This window comes from Zingiber officinale, chromosome 9B (genome assembly GCF_018446385.1).
Source record: "Zingiber officinale cultivar Zhangliang chromosome 9B, Zo_v1.1, whole genome shotgun sequence".
In the NCBI taxonomy this organism is placed as follows: Eukaryota; Viridiplantae; Streptophyta; class Magnoliopsida; order Zingiberales; family Zingiberaceae; genus Zingiber; species Zingiber officinale.
In genome coordinates this window covers 12802143-12818925 of record NC_056003.1, presented here as the reverse complement: position 1 = coordinate 12818925, position 16783 = coordinate 12802143, and the positions used below count along the sequence as shown (strand labels likewise).

Here is a 16783-nt window from a genome sequence, read left to right as displayed (position 1 = left end):
GATTACATCCACCATTTCATCTTTTAATTTGTTTAGAGCTCACCAATCTTGCTGAATATCTTAAAGCTTTTATTATGTTTTGACTTTCTCATTACAAGTCACATTCAGCAGCCAATTCATTGGCTTATTATTTACTTGAGCTGATAAGCTTCAACCGTAATTAACTAACTACGAGCACCCCTAGTCGTCGTCTCACAGCTTGGAGAACTTGGGCTTGCGCTTCTCTATCTGGGCCCGGACGGCTTCCTCCAGGTCACGCGACATCAGCATCGCAGCGTTCCACGTCGCCACGTGCTCTAGGCCCTGGTCCACCGTCAGATCTCGGCTCCTCAGCATCACTGCCTTCGTTCCCGTCATCGCCACCGTCGATTTCTCAGCCAATCCTGTAGATTCAATTTTGTTAAAAAAATATATAGTTAGTGATAATGCAAAGCAATGAAATGGCGAGATTACCCCTGGCTAGGTCGGTGACGCCCGCCGCCAGGGCGGCGCTGGAGGGGAAGACGCGGGTGACGAGCCCCATCGCCTTTGCCTCCTCCGCCGCCACCCTCCGCCCAGTGAGCGCCATGTCTGTGGCGTTCCCGTACCCGACGATCGCCGGAAGGCGCTGCAGCGAGCCCAGATCGGCGGCCAGGGCGAGATCTATTTCTTTGACCGCGAAGTAGGCCCCCTCGTCGCAGCACCGGATGTCGCAGGCGGCGACTAGATCCACCCCTCCGCCGATGCAGGCGCCGTGGATCGCAGCGACCACCGGCTTCCGGCACCGTTCGACGGCAGAGATCGCGGACTGGAGGGCGAGGATCCGGCGGCGGAGGAGCTCGCTGGCGACGGCGCGGTCGTCGGAGGGGACGGACGCCAGGGAGGCGAGGGAGGAGAGATCAATTCCCGCGCAGAAGTGCGGGCCGCGGCCGGTGAGCACGATCGCTCGGGCGGAGGGGAGGCGGTCGAGGAGGGCGAGGGCGCGGGGAAGCTCGGCGAAGGAAATGGGAGTCAAGGCGTTGCGGTGGGCCGGGCGGTTCAGGTAGAGAAAGTACACGGGGACCGAGGGGTCCGGCTGAGTCACCTCCAGCGTCTCGAATCCCCGCTTGAGCTCCGCCGCCGCCGCTTCTGCCGCCTCGATCTCATCGTCCGCCATGGCGATTCGCAGAGTCTCCGTTCCTGTCGTTCTCGAGAGTAGGATAAAGTACTCGCTCCCTTGTGCTAATCACGTGCTTAATGGCAATTGTGGTAATTTTGTCTCCGTATTTGGTACGTAGATATGATTAACAATTCTTCCGGGGCGGAACGACTGAACCAGCATGAACTTGCCACATGACACCAGCTCAGGAAGTTTGGTGCCTCCGCCCAAGCAAACCAATTTGAAGACCAACAGAACTCAAACTCATCGGTTTCAGGTAGAATTAAAATTATTTGATCTATCAGTTTTTTCATCATCATTGATCAACAAGCTACTTTTACATGCCAAAATATGAGTATGTTGGTGTTGGGTATTGGTTTGGGATTGTACCACTTAATCCTTCCTGGTAAATGTTTTATCTTGGCTCATTCCCTTTACTAGTTGTTGAAGTACAAAATGGAGTTTTACCTCCTCTGCAGATTTAAGAGGCATGGATAATGTTTTGAAACCTGGACTGGGGATTGATCCGACTGCTCCACTGGTTCACAAATTTCACAGTTGAACTGTTTCTTTATTTAACTTGGTGTGTCAGTAAGGGGCGGAGCTAGGATTTTGATTCGACAACAATATAATATAATTAATAAAGTAAAAAAAAATATAAAATCTTGTAATCATAAAACACCATAAAATAATTATCCTTCAATTGTTCTTTTCGAGTCTTCATATTTTGAAACTTTTGTACACTAGCTTCATTGTCAACTATTAGAAATATATTTTTCTCTACACAGACAATAAGACTATTGTTCATCCGATCATCGCTCATTCGATTGCGCAATATGCCTTTCACAATTCTCATAACAGAAAACACTCTCTCATAGTCGCAGCCAGTAGAATTAATATCAATATTAAAAGCATAAACAAACGAGTACACCATACTTTTCTTTGAGACTTTGATATAACTAACTTCTAGATCACCAAGGTCTTTCAATCCTTGAAATTCTTTGTTAGAACGCATATCACATATATAAGTTTCAACTTGATCATCAAGTATGAGGAGATCAAATCTTGAGAAATGTTATGGATAAAACTCAGCTTAATAACATCAATTTTTTCTTATCAAAAGCCAAAAATGAGTTTTGTGAATACAAATAAGCTACACAATTTTTTCTTATCAAAAGCCAAAAATGAGTTTTGTGAATACAAATAAGCTACACAAAAGAGTAACTTCATACCTCCCTTTGAGAAACAATCATTTAACTCTTAAAGTTGTATATCAATAACACCATAGAATAAATCAACATGATTGTGATGCAAATTTATCACTTCTGGTGGATTACGATGGGGATGACCATGTGGTGCCCAACGTGTGAATATAACATCAATCTTGAGAACATCAATGTAATGTCGTTGACAAAAACAGTTAACATTTTCTAAAAATGAATACCAACCATCATCTCTCATATTTTGCAGTCGGTGTTTGCATACTTGTTCCAAATCCATTGCATTCATAATATCCTGATCTTGCTTTAGCAATGACATTAACAATTCACTCGAAATCCCTAAGTATTGACTCCAATAAATTAAATGTCTCAGTTTTTTTATTAGGAGAATTGGAATTATCTTCTGAAATCATTTTAAGAGTGCGAGGCTTGATTTACCTAATTGTAATGTTATACTAAGTTCAACTCTAGTACTTTCTGTTATTGATAAGCACATTTTATAGGTTTCCTGTTATACGTGTCCCTAACTACAAAATTCTCCTTTATAAATTTCAATGAACTAGAATATTTTTTGACTTTACACTGAGATTGTCTGGTTAGTCTGCCTATACTATATAGGTTACTTATAAATCATATATTATTTGCTATTAGTCTTATTACATTGTAATGCTGCAGATAACGGAAGCAACTGTACTAATGCTACATTGATTATACCAAGACAACTCATTAGTAGCTTTAGTGTCCAGCCACAAATGGTTGCTTTGCTATGGTTCTAACATGCACAGCTCCTATGGGGTTCTGGGCAGTGTGGGTAGCTGCCCACACTTGGCCTATGTAAGCTCTGCCCCTGGTGGCGGTCACTCCAGTCTGGTTTCTCAAACACTGAGTAGTATAGTAGGGATCTCAGTCCCTCCAGTTCTTTTCTTGTTGAACCACCAAAACCACTTTGTGATTATATGACTCTATGGCTCCTTAAGTTTTAGAATTGTATTGAAGCAGGCGAGCTGAAACATTCAGGCTATTTAGTCATTGTGTTAAGGTGATCTGGTAACTTTGAAAATTTCCTTTTTGTGGCTACATTCAGTAAAGTAGGTGAAGACAAGGTGTTTTGTGTAGTTGTTTGATTCAATAAATTCAAACTGAAGCAATTTACCTTGTCTAGTCTATTTACATGTATGCAGTAGAACTAGAATAGTTAGATAACGGTAGTTGCATCTGATTAACTGTGATTCCAATTAATATGTAGCAACCTTCCCATAATTCTTTAACATCATGAAAATTGCTTTATTTGATCAAATGGCCGGTTGCAGCAACCTTCCCATTATTCCATTCCTTTTTAGAAACTAAGTTAGATCTATATGGTAGAAAATCCTCGAGGATCAGGAAAGGTGTCAATTCAGTGCCATCTAAACGTTCACCCAATATTTCTACTGGTCATCTGTATTGAGTATTGCTCCTTCTAACCACAAAGCACAAATGTGGTCAGTACGCTGATGACCTCTCCAGAATCCTTTTCCAAATGTAGTGGAACAATAAGGAGCAAAAATGATCTCATTTATATTGTTGGAGATAGGTAAAGTGGTAGATAGCAGACTAGAACTTTGGCTGATGCATCGAGTGTCTGTCACATAGGCAAAACCAGTTATGTTTTCCCTGTTTGTTTGACCACCAATCTGATAAATTAATATAGCACATCATATAATGATCTTCCTCAGTAAGAATACTGTTGAGTAGTGACGTGCTTGGTTCCTCTAAACCTGAACTATTTCCCATTTTTTCAGGATGTTCAGAGAAATCTCATATCTGGTATCCAATTAAAATATAGTTTCTAATAAATGACTCACATTCCTATCGTTTCTTAGTATAAGCAAGGGCAACCGTGTGCCACAAATAATTAGGAAATATATATTGAGGGCACTTGTCCAATAAGGAATATAGACACAAACTTGCAACAAACAATTAGGCGGAAAGATGAAAGTTTAAGAATGAATTGTTATTGCGGGATTGTATCTGCCTCAGAAACTATAAGATGCACATATACAGTCATTTTCCAAATCCTATGATGGATTTTTCTACTTTTACTATACCTGAAGTAAGCAAGGTCTCTGCCAGCAAATAGATGTTAGGATCATCATGTGCTGAGGCAAGGATTAGGAAGAGCTCTTTCTGATGTCTGCAGTAGTTCATGCCATTGGTTTTTCCAAAAGTTGGATGATTCTAGGTTGTTAATAGCTTGATTAATAGTGTTCTTCCTGTTTGTGAAACCATGCATTGTCAAGGCATTTACTTAAAGCTAAGATGATGCTCTCTGGTCCACCACTTATCTAATTTCCTTAATTAGTATCTCTAGATTAACACCTCTTACTCTCAGAAGAAACAAGCTAATTGCAACAAGAGAAAATGCAAGCTGGACATATCTTCCTTGTCTTGTGTCTCATGCTTTCCTTATTTGTCACAATATTAAGGCAGAAAGCAGAAGAAATGTATCTGGATATAGGAAAAGGAATAATGTATCTGGAGCTTGGTAGAACTCCTTGATTATTTTATAACCTATGGACATTAGGTTCTAAACATAAAATATACCACCTCTGGTAGAAGGATAACTATGTTTTACATATATTTTGAATTCTAAGATATTCAATTTCTGAATAAGCCTCATACAGAGAGTGTCAAAAGCGCAGTATGTCATATGTATTAAACAATGTATTGTCCTTTATATATGACAAATTTTAGCATAAGATTTGATTGAACCCTTTGTTTCAAAAAAACCCTTAGTTTGTATTCTGAGTGTGAATAAATTTGGTCTAAATGATGATTAGCTGAATAATTGCTTGAAGTATCTGATGACAGCTCAAAAAATCATCTGTTTTGTCCAGATAAAAATCACTCTACAAAATGAAAATATACTAATTATATTTCTTCATTATCTTCATTTGGCATAGCAAATGGTTTCCAATGGTTAATACCAGAAGTACACCAATGAGTCAAAGCGAATTATTAAAGTTTAATTAGTGCTTCTACCACTCAATATACAGCTTACTACTAACTCGTGTACAGTTCTTGAGTTCATGATCTTCTGGAAATAGAGGACAAAAATGTTTATAGACTTCCCTTACAATTGAAATTAATCCAGGAGCATTAGATACTAGATATATGGCAACATGTCCTCACGTTATCTACTAATAATTAAAGAAGAGTATGAGACTCTTGTTCACTTAAATCAAGGAGATGATGATAAGTTTTTAGACACATACCTGACATGAACCTTTTCCTAACAAAGTATCATAAACCACATTAGAAGTAATTGCTATTGTCGTTATGTCGTGCCCTTATCAACAAGTTAAATAATTGGCTATGTACACAAGTACATTCATCTTTTGATTTCTGCATGGATACACAATTTCTATTGCAAGTTTGGTGATCCGAGAATTCCTAACAATGGGTATATCCCTAAAGAAGGAGACACAACCCTTTGGCTCTTCTATATAATAGACCTCTAGAAATCATATTCGTCAAGTGCTAAGGAGGGATCAACAGAGAGGAGCAAAACCCTCACTCTTGCTTTCCTCCTGCCTCTTCTTCAATTTGAAAGACAGAATGGCAGACCTGTCCTTGGACCATCCTTTGGCATTTGCCTTTGGCATTATTGGTACAATACTACAATCATTGGTTCATAAATAGATTCTTTTTTTCCTTCATTTTTTCTCAAAGTTATAATTTTCAAGGTAGAAAAACATTATATTTCCCCCATAAACGATTATTGCCGCCTTGATGCATTTTTATTTTTAAATTCTTATCCAGTTCATATTTGGAACTTGTTTCGCTGCTTGCAGAGGATTTTATGAGACTAGGTTATGCCATTTTGTTTTTTTGTACATACAAGTACAGGCTGTACAGCTTAACTTTCAAATGCCAAATACTAAAATATGTTAATGTGAATGGCAAATCTAGAGAGTTTATTGTCCTACATTTTGATGCTAAATTGCTGTTCACAAAGCTTATCTGCCTTCATTTTGATGCCAAATTGCTGATTGATATCCACTTTATTTGCAGGTAGCATAATCTCGTTCATGGTTTATCTTGCTCCACTGTGAGTACATATATGTTACTAACTTTTTCCCCCTTCTTTGAGACAATTTCCAACTTATCTTCATAGTATTTTTGGATTTGAATATGATTGAACTTGTTTTAATTCTTTACATCACAGTCCAACATTCTACCGTGTGTATAGAATGAGATCAACGGAGGGGTTTCAGTCAGTTCCATATGTGGTTGCCTTGTTCAGTGCCATGCTGTGGATTTACTATGCTATCGTAAAAACTGACGCAACACTTCTCATCACCATTAATGCATTTGGGTGCTTCATTGAGACATTTTACACTGCAATATACCTCATATATGCTCCCAGAGCCATGAGGGTATTGAAATATTTGGGTCACTATCTTTTAAATTCACATCGTCAAACACATTATTGACAAAGTTACCCTTGGCTTTGCAGGTCTCCACTTTGCTAATCATCTTCTTATTAAATGTGGTTTCATTCGGTTCAATCATCTTAATAACACAACTTGCTTTTCACGGCCCCGAGCGAGTAAAAGTTATAGGTTGGATCTGTGTGGGATTCTCCATTAGCGTCTTTGCTGCACCCCTGAGCATCATTGTAACTGAAAAACTAAAACTCTGCAATGTACTTTAATTATGTTGTTTTGTACTGTGATCAACAATGAGTGACCTGATGATGCAGAGGCTTGTCGTGCGGACTAGGAGCGTGGAGTACATGCCGTTCTACCTCTCACTATTCCTCACAATTAGTGCTGTCGCTTGGTTTGCTTATGGCCTCCTCATTCGTGACTTATACGTCTTGGTAAATCATTCATCCATTAATCAATCGGACTTAGTTGCATCCCTCACCTTCAATGTTAATTTCTTCCAGCTTCCAAACATTTTGGGACTCATATTTGGCGCAACACAGATGGTGTTGTATGTGATCGTCTCCACCAGGCAATTGCCCACTCTGGACCCAACCATGCCGGAGCATGTGATTGCCATCACAGTTGTTCCTCTTAATTCCACTCTTGGCATTGAACCGAACCAATTCGAAAACCGATTCGAAATGATTGAATGCAATCACGAGAACAGTTGCTCAGCAGATAAGGCAAATCATGACGACACAGGAAAAGCGGCGACTGAGGATATATCTTCAGGGATGAATGGAGGAGCTTAGTTTGAGAGCTTGATATCATAAGTATCATGCAATTATATGGTCTTTTATTCATGTTTAGTAGGAAGAATTTAATCTGGATTGGAATTTGGAAGGGGGCCATTGGTTGAAGTAACCAAATTTTTAGTTATGTTATAATTATAAAAATCAAGCTCTTATATTTTCCTTAATATGCTTGCCATCAAACATTTATGTCTTCGAGTGTCTAAAAGAAATAAAGAAATCAATGAATTTGATTTATATAAAGTGACTATCAAGTGTCATTATCGGTAGCCACTCTGGCGTTTAACACAGACAATTCAAGATAAACACCATAAGATTAACTAGTTAAAAAGCAAACTGTTAAACAAGAACTCTAAAGAATCATAAGATATAGATAGCAGCAGCACAAGGGCATAGTTTGCTCTCACAAAAGACCATTCAGAAAATCAAACAGAACATCATGTGAAGCTTTTACATCATCAATGACAATCTCTTCTCACTAATAAGCTGTTTTTTTATTTGCCAGCTTCACTCAGTCCTTGTTTCTTTTTAGCGTTTCCTTTCAAGGCAGCAGATTTCCACTCTTTTGGTATCAAAATGGCAAAACTCCCTCAACTGCTTACTTTGTTTCCCATTTACAGAATTCCCATTTACTCCTCATTTGTTGCAGCAGAAATCAAAATTCAAACCTCTGTGTGGTCGTTGTCAGGATGCACTAGCTTTTCTCTTTAGAACATCATTCTTCCTTTCTAGCCGCTGCCCGTGCCTCTTCGCCTTCTCTACCACATTTGCACTTGCAGCTCCTTCAGTTCTAGAAGAAGAAGGCCCCCATTGGAAACAATGCAAGTTTGGTTGACTCTGCAGAGAAGTATGCTCTGAGGATACAAATTCACTAGGGGGGTTTATCGCTGTAGCTACATAAGATGCATGGCAATTAAGGCAGAGAAGAATGAGATTAAGGTACACTCTGAGATGCTCGTACTGCATTCCACACCTATCACACGACGTCCAAAATGTTGCACTTGCAGGTGGCTCTTTGCTTCTCTTGGAGAATTTGGAAGATCCATTGGCATCGCCAGGAGCAGCAGCTCTTTTGTTGTTTGGTTGGGAAGCTTCCTGCGAGTCCTCAAGTGTTCTCCTGGACTTATCAGATAACACACTCCATGCCTGTGAAATCAGCTTGAAAGCATCTTCAGCAGCGGCAGATTTGTTCTTGTCGGGATGAAGCAGGAGAGCCAGCTTTCTGTATTGTTTCCTCACTGTGTCTTCGTCTGCTCCGGAGTTCACGCGGAGAATGGCGTGCCAATCCTTCTCCCCGTCAACCTTGCTCTGAGACGCAATGCAAACGTCGAGAGTCGCAGTCAACTGAACCAGGCCTTCGAGAGCCGGGAAGAGAGTTTGGGCCTCCAGGGCAAATTTCTTGGCGCCGATGAGATCGTTTTCGGCCAATTTCTTCTCGGCGATCTCTTTTGCCCTGAGGGCTTGATCCTTGCTATCTGCCATTCTTTAGCCTTCTTCCTGTGAATGCAATGCTGCTTTACCCTAAACCCTAAATTGAACTTGATGAACAATTAGCAGCGAGTCTGAGATTTCGATCAATGCGGCACAAAAAAATCTCCCCGGAATGAATCGAAAGTTCCAAACGACGAAAGAAGGGTAAAAATTGACGACTAGCATAATATAAACACCAAAATATTAGCCGAATCATTGCAAACATGAAATCGAACGCATTGACATTGTGAACAATTCAAAATCCTCTAAACCCGGAAGATGAAAACGCGAAGTTACGACCGAAAGAATGGACACAGGAGAACAGAAAAAGTAGATTTCGATCAGTGGTTCGAGAACCTACCTGTCAATAGGAGAAATCGAATGCTTTCGGAGAATCCTCTAAACCCTAAACCACGCACGGTCTCTGACACCCGACGGCCAGTTTAGGAGGCGCGAGGAAGGCAAAGAAGAAAGGCTACATGATATCTTTATTTAACCATATAAAATTTAACTGATTTCTCTGAATTATTCTAATGAATAATAATAATTTTTAAATAATAATAAATTTAATGATCTATTTTTAAAAATAATATTCTATTTTGTTTTGTTTTGGTAAAAATATTATGTGTTTGTTTTTTCTTCTTCAACTTAATTTTTTTATTGACCAGCCAATAAGGAGACCAAGTCATCCTATAAATATTTATTGATAGTAATATAGCTATGAAAAATACATAAAACCCAATAAGGTGAAAAAAATAAAAAAATCTGTTTCGGATCTAATATATAATTTTTTAAACAAATATAGATATTTTTGCATTCAATTTTACTAAAGTAAAAATATTATAATTAAGTCAAATTCCTAATTTTCATACTTGATAGATGATTAGGAGAGAAAATCATATTTTCGGTCATGTAATTTGTACATGTTTCAATTTTAGCTTTGTTATAAGTCAATTTATATTTTTAGTCGTGTAACTTATAATATATTTAAATTTTAATCCTTTTTCTCTAAAATTAAAATTTTCAATCGGAAAATGTTGAGTTGTAAATTAAATTTAGGAATTTTGATTTTTTTTTTTTTTTACTCATATGACTTTTTTTATTCAGGCCCCCAACTAGATATTTTTCAATGAAAAATTTTAATTTTGAAGAAAAATGACTAAAATTGAGAAATATTATAAATTACAAGACTAAAAATATAAATTAACTCATAACAACACTAAACTTGATACAAGTGTAAATTACAGGACCGAAAAACATAATTTTCTCATTATTAGAATTATCTACATTTCTTAATATTATCTTTCTATAATTGATACAGAACCATACTTACTGTTTGCATTTGATTATTATAATCATTTGGGATCCTTGGTTAAAAATCTACATAATTTTTTATTAAATTATTTTGTCATCAATTATATTTTAATCAAAATTTAAACTATATCAAACAATTTTGAAAAATTAAATTAGAGGCAAAAATAGAGGATTCTCCACTTAATCTCTTCATTAGAATAATTGTTTAAATTAATGTTTCTATCAACACCGTGGCTATAGAAAAGAAATTAATTCCATTTTATCCCTATAAAATCCTACATCAAGCAGTGACATAAAAAAAATGTTCAGCATCAAAAGAACAGGAACATGCAAAACAATACAACAATGCACTAAACAATTCTTTGCTGAAGCGTGCAGTGATCTTCAATAATGAAGTTGCCAGTCCCTCCATTTTCTGGTGCAAAGTCGAATTCAAACGAACTGCTTCAGAAATTCTGTGGCTACTAGACGTCCTCTTGTGTTTACTGATAATTTTAGCTCACTGATCTCCTTGTCGATGTCCTAACGACATGAGAAACAGGGATGAGAATGACATGACTCTCGAAAGATTTATCATTGGATGAAAAAATGAACCAAAAAAAAATCTTAGTTGATGGTTTTCAGTTCAGTTAGTAACAACTGTTACAGTATGACTGGAAGTAAATATGGCTGAGGCTTCTCTACCTCCATAAATTGCACGATGAAGTCAATAAGCTTATGCTTGTGCATGTCCTCGCAGTGGTAATTCGTTATGAGGAAACTGATATCATAACCCTGATAGCAATTTAAACCAGAAATTTAATTAGTGAAAGTATCTGAATTAAACAATACCAATTACTTGATCGAAGCCAGTGCAGTATAACCGACTAAAGAACACTATTAGAAGTTGGAGAACTTGGCCACAATTTTGTAAGTGATTTACTACAGGGTTTCACAGATATTATTGGATGCTATGAAAATCAATGCTCTCACTAAAACTCCATTTCATTTTAGTTGATCTCGGCACATTTTTAACAGTGCTAAGTTTCTACACAACAAGTAATTTATTGCATTGTTTCACTGATGCTACTAGACGCTAGAAGAATCAATGCTCTTATCTGAAGCATAATATTCATTTTGGTACTAGAGAAGTATAATCATTAATTAAAAAAATTATTATATTGTTATAACTTGCTAATCCAAAGTTTTAATTCAATTATCTTTCTAATTGCTATTGACTTATCTTTACAGGAAACAAACTATGTGGACACGAATTATAGGACTAAAACTTCATTTTAGTTTTTAAGAGAGCTGAGTTTCTGCATGACATAACTAAATTCGTATCACTCCGGTCAAAGTGTGGAACCATACTACTGCACACTTTCCAAGTTCGTCATGCTTTCAGGAACTGAATTAACTTCTCACCACTGAAATCCATGCCATACCTTAGAATGCTTAGTTTGTTTGAGTGGATCAGTAGGAGAGAAAAGAGGGGGAAGGTAAGTAACCAAAAAATATATATATCTTGATCCATATGCAATTTGTGCATTGTGATCCTTCCCTCACCCTCCAATCTTTTCAGCCACCAAAGTAAAACAAATCTAAGTTTTTCAATGTCTTTTCTTTAAGAATCCAGAATAACTTGTGAAATTCTACAGTAAACAAACAGTTATGACACGCCGAGTCCAATAAAAAAATTTGTTTCCAATTTTCACAGCAGAACTCTCCTTTCTGTGAACATTGTTCTCTTTGGTTATTTGGCATCAACTTTAAGGTCTTGTCCAGCTCAAAAAAAAGGGGATTGTTCCCCTCTAAACCACACTGGCTGAACCATGTGCTGTGTTGATTGAGTAATAGATGCAGATGTCATTTTGGTTTAACAAACTGGTAGAATTGGACTATTATCACAGATAAATTTGACTGGCTATAAAGACCATTAATTATGCCACTGCATCGTTGTCAGTAATATGCACACACATACCTTGGATGAGGTTGCACATAGGTAAACTGGCAAAATTAGGATTAACTAGATTACCCTAAGCTTGAACAGTCTGATAAGACATGGGCAGTGTTGTGTACGTGTGATGCTTCAGATTGGTCTTACATTTTTAAAATTTTCCTTTTTGAAAACTTCCTGTTTGGTGATAGACTAACCGCATAGGCTTCTACAGGCAGACCATTCAACTGGTTATAACTGTAAAACTAAAAAAAACAAAGATTGAAATCATATGAAAAATTTTAAACAATGGGAGAGAAGGGAGCAGAGACAACACCATGGTACACTTGACAAATACTAATGGATGGGAAATATTTGCTAACTCATAAAAGAAAGAAAAGACACAGAATACTTTTTCAGATAGGAGACAAAGCAGATACTGTCATTTTGCACATAATAATAGTCAGGTATATATGTGTCAAGTATAGAAAATGATTAGAACCTGCACAGGTTTTCTTCTCAGCACTTGGAATGACTCTGCCCTCATTGACAAAAAGCGAAGGAATTTTTTGGCAAGGATATTCTCAAGCTCGTCTGACTGCTTCACCTATACTAGAGACGACAGGAATATATAAAAGATTGCTGTCACAGTTACTTAAGCAGTGTGATTTTCATATATATATATATAAGAACATGGAAGTCTACAGCATAGAACACTACTTGAAAAATATGTCAACAAAATTGTAAACTTTGATACACAACTATGTTAAAAAGATGGAAGATTTTACATCTGACAAACTTCAATCTATCAAAACAATTTTTAAAAGAATTAAATTCATTATGGACACATGCATTAAAGAACAATGAAGCTGTGAGCAAATGGTAGTAATTTGGACAAAGAGGTCCATGTCTAGAATATGATCAACAAAAGATACAACTACAATTGTACTTAACAACTGAAGATACCTGCTAGTTGAGATAAGAAAACAAATTTGCTTGAAATAACAAAAAAGGAATATAAACTAGCCATCCAATTGCACCTTCAAACTTATTCGAATTGAATTTATTGATGTCTCGATCAAGCATTTCTCTGCTTCATTCCGGCATATCAAAACCTGTAATAGAATTACAACAACTAACATTTTGTATATAGAGTACAAAATATTCCATCAAATTGGTAGGCGAGGGTTAATATATTTATCAAATAGTTGGCATTGAATAATATCACAAAGAGATATCCCATTATCTGGGTAATTTTAATCTCATGTTAGTTACTTAAACACGGTATTGAAGTATTCAACATGGTTCTAACTTCTAAGGCAATTGCAGTGATGATCAACACAACAACAACAACAACAACAACCAAGCTTTTTCCCACTAGGTGGGTCGGCTGTATGAATCCTTTTACGCCATTGAGCTCTATCACCTATTATATCATCATCTATATTTAAATAAATTTTATCTTGTTTTATTGTTGCTAACCAAGTCTTTTTTGGTCTTCCTCTTCCTCGTTTGATATGCATGTTTATCATAGTTTCACATCGCCTAACTGGAGCATTTATTGGTCGTCTAAGTACATGTCTATATCATCTTAAACATGTCTCTCGGAGTTTGTCCTCAACATAAAACACCCGACGCTCCCCTCCATTTCACCCATCCTGCTTGTATTCTATGTAAGACGTCTCTCTCAATCCCTCCATCATATTGTAAAAATGATCCTAAATATTTAAATTTCTCGGTTCCGGGCAACTCGTCCTCTCCTATCTTAACAATTGTTTCATTACTTCTAATATTGTTAAATTTAAATTCCATATATTCTGTCTTTAATCTACTAAGCTTAAAACCTTTCCCTTCTAGTGTTTTCCTCCAAGATTCTAGCTTAGCATTTACTCCTTCACGTGTCTCATCTATCAAAATAATATCATCTGCAAACAACATGCACCACGGTACTGTGTCTTGAATATGCGCAGTGAGTTCATCCATAATTAGTGTAAAAAGATAGGGACTTAGGGCTGATCCTTGATGTAACCCTATCTTTATTGGAAATGCTTCAGTTACTCCGCCTAAAGTCTTTACTCTGGTCGTTACATCCTCATACATATCCTTAATTAGTTCAATATATGTTACGCTAACACCTCTCTTTTCTAAAATTCTCCATATAACCTCACTAGAGAGTTGAAAGAAAAGGCAATATTCTATATTAAATAACCTCAATGGAAGAAATAACTCTTTGCTTGAAGTTATTTCCCCAACTATTATGTGAGTTATTATTTTCTAATAAGCATAATAAATGGAGGAAAACGAATGTGTGATGCACATATGTCCATTAACAAATCAACTTGTATCATGCATAATCCAGCTTCGCTTTCTTTTATTACATTATATGAGCAAACTCCAACATGAGAAAGACGGGGACACTAGATCCAGTCATAAAATAAATCTTAAGACACCAAAAAAGTAATTTTAGCTGTTGGAGGATTGGTAAAATGCACGACCAAATTAGATAAATAGGTGTAAAGACAACAAACTTCAAATGAGATAGAAGGTGAGGATTAAAAGCCTATATGGTACCTTGTACTATTATCAAGTTATTTGCATCCACCTAGTGGAACAAATATATGAGAAAATGTGTAGACGATGAGGTTTGGACTTATTATGAACCAGTTGAGAAAAGGCTGGAAAGATGTTTGAATTAGAGTAGAGGAAGGCAAAGATTTCTCCTAAATGTCTTCATGTTACACAGGCTTCAATTTTAATGAAAATGTTGTACTGCAAAATGAAAAGCAAGAATTGATCAAAGAGAAACATCTTGAATATGCCATATAGCATATAGTAAAATACTGCATCTCCAAGATTTATATAGTAGGTAAAAAATTCCAAATCCAGAGAAGAAAAGAATCACAATTGCTTAGGATTTCATGGTTCATGAATTTTGAGCATCATTAGTCTCTACCAATTAGCAGACATGAAAACCTTGTGCACAAAGATATGTTACCGGATTTAGCAAAAGCTCTGGGCTTGTCCTGCCAAATGCAAAAGAAATATCAGGTCCATGAAAAGAAATAAAAAAAAAAATCAAGATATACACCCCATTGATCAACCAGAGTTTGACAAATCTATATGCAGTCAACATTATGTTGAAAGATAAAAATATGAATAAGAATAGTAACAAAAATTTAATTTTATGGACTAACATGAACCTATCCTTTCACTGATAATTCAGAAACATATATATGGACTCTCATTTGACATCAGCTATGTCTGATTGTTTGTAAAGTAGTTCAGTGTTTATCATACTAATCATAATTCACTTCCTTTTTCACCAATTGTTAATAAAAATAAGCTTGCCCACACTGCCGGTGTGCCAAATCTGAATAGAAAATAAACACTAGTACTTACTTCAGTTCGACTTCTGGCTTGTTATGTCTTTCAACTTCTTGGCAAGGGAAATTCTGGAAAGAACCAAAATATGCAGTATAAGCAGTGGCGCATTAATGAAAAATTCAGAGCAAAGAAAATTTTAAAACTCTTCAACATTAAAACATGCTTTACTAATCATCACCAAGATACCAAAAATTAACTTCAACAGGAACTTCAGAGAACAATTTGAGAGCCAAACAACAGCATCATTCTTTAATTTATAATTATGCAAATAATTAGGATGACCTAGAATCAGCATTTTTTTAATCAAAATTTCTGTTGAATATCAACCAAAGTGTATATGTGGTTCCCATGAAAACTGACACCAAATTGCAAACCTCTGAGGTCCTCTTGCTATATCCTTGGACTTTTGATTGCAACAATAGTTTTTGAAGCTTCAGAAACACAGCTAAACAAGTACGAAATTCAAGAGACGGACTGATAGTGATCTAAAGTTCTAAACAGGGCAAACCACAATCAAGTTTAACAAGTATGAACTCAAAAAATCCCCAAACTTCCATTTCTATGCGCTTTACCAACCACAGATAATGTGGCAATCTCGATCCCTAGTGAAAAAACAAAACTTGAAGAGGCCACCAAATCATCTTATTTTCGTATAATATAATGAAACAGATCAAATCGTAGGACTAATCAGAACGCGTAGAGGCAATCCTGGGTACCTGAAGGCACATCGCCGCATCGAGGGTGTTGCGGATGCAGGTCAAATACAATCGAAGAGAATTTGCCTGGTAATTATTTCCAAACAAAAGGTTAACAGAAAATGTAGACAATCCAACACGAAATTGGATGAAACGAAGGTCTCGAACAAATCCGTGGATTCGAGGAAAACGCCGGAGAAGAGGAACGAGGCGATCGGATCTGAATACTAACCATGGAGGAGCGGCAGCCGCGACGGCGGCTGAAGCTGGATCGCTTCCACCGCTTCTTCCGCCGCAGTAAACCCGACGAAAAAAGCGAAGCCTGAAACAAAAAAAACGAGCTTTTTTTTTCGCAGTAATCCGGCAAATCAAGACTCAAACTGGCTGATTTCTCACTTGGCACCTACTTCCTAGTTCCTAATAGGGAATTTTTTATTTTACCCC

General features: G+C 37.0%; 4 protein-coding genes across 7 annotated transcripts; 1 reads left to right on the top strand and 3 right to left on the bottom strand.

The window, feature by feature from the left end:
- Positions 1-48: 48 nt before the first annotated feature.
- On the bottom strand, positions 49-1385 carry LOC122022822 (delta(3,5)-Delta(2,4)-dienoyl-CoA isomerase, peroxisomal). Its single transcript, XM_042580937.1, has 3 exons — positions 1355-1385; positions 454-1200; positions 49-383 (listed from the first exon to the last, which is right to left on the bottom strand). The coding sequence occupies exons 1-3, from the start codon at positions 1383-1385 to the stop codon at positions 193-195; spliced, it is 969 nt and encodes a 322-aa protein (XP_042436871.1). The 3' UTR covers positions 49-192.
- Positions 1036-7728, top strand: LOC122023671 (bidirectional sugar transporter SWEET14-like). 2 transcript variants are annotated; one of them, XM_042581925.1, is made up of 7 exons: positions 1036-1173; positions 1257-1394; positions 6391-6427; positions 6545-6755; positions 6836-6997; positions 7082-7201; positions 7271-7728. In XM_042581925.1, exons 3-7 carry the CDS (start codon positions 6408-6410, stop codon positions 7559-7561), a joined length of 804 nt encoding a protein of 267 aa, XP_042437859.1. In that variant the 5' UTR covers positions 1036-1173; positions 1257-1394; positions 6391-6407; the 3' UTR covers positions 7562-7728. The 2 variants fall into 2 exon arrangements, with proteins under 2 accessions (XP_042437859.1, XP_042437858.1); XM_042581924.1 differs by having other exon boundaries at positions 1042-1183.
- Positions 7729-7954: 226 nt separating this feature from the next.
- On the bottom strand, positions 7955-9494 carry LOC122024644 (dnaJ homolog subfamily B member 5-like). Of its 3 annotated transcripts, none has more exons than XM_042583299.1 (2): positions 9393-9494; positions 7955-9058 (listed from the first exon to the last, which is right to left on the bottom strand). In XM_042583299.1, exon 2 carries the CDS (start codon positions 9041-9043, stop codon positions 8246-8248), a length of 798 nt encoding a protein of 265 aa, XP_042439233.1. In that variant the 5' UTR covers positions 9044-9058; positions 9393-9494; the 3' UTR covers positions 7955-8245. The 3 variants fall into 3 exon arrangements, with proteins under 3 accessions (XP_042439233.1, XP_042439236.1, XP_042439234.1); XM_042583302.1 differs by having other exon boundaries at positions 7955-8398; positions 8535-9488; XM_042583300.1 differs by having other exon boundaries at positions 7955-9089; positions 9393-9488.
- A 1086-nt stretch (positions 9495-10580) lies between these two features.
- Positions 10581-16730, bottom strand: LOC122023551 (actin-related protein 2/3 complex subunit 4). The gene is made up of 8 exons (XM_042581703.1): positions 16572-16730; positions 16361-16426; positions 15660-15712; positions 15256-15283; positions 13301-13375; positions 12763-12867; positions 11030-11119; positions 10581-10867 (listed from the first exon to the last, which is right to left on the bottom strand). Exons 1-8 carry the CDS (start codon positions 16572-16574, stop codon positions 10778-10780), a joined length of 510 nt encoding a protein of 169 aa, XP_042437637.1. The 5' UTR covers positions 16575-16730; the 3' UTR covers positions 10581-10777.
- Positions 16731-16783: the final 53 nt, after the last annotated feature.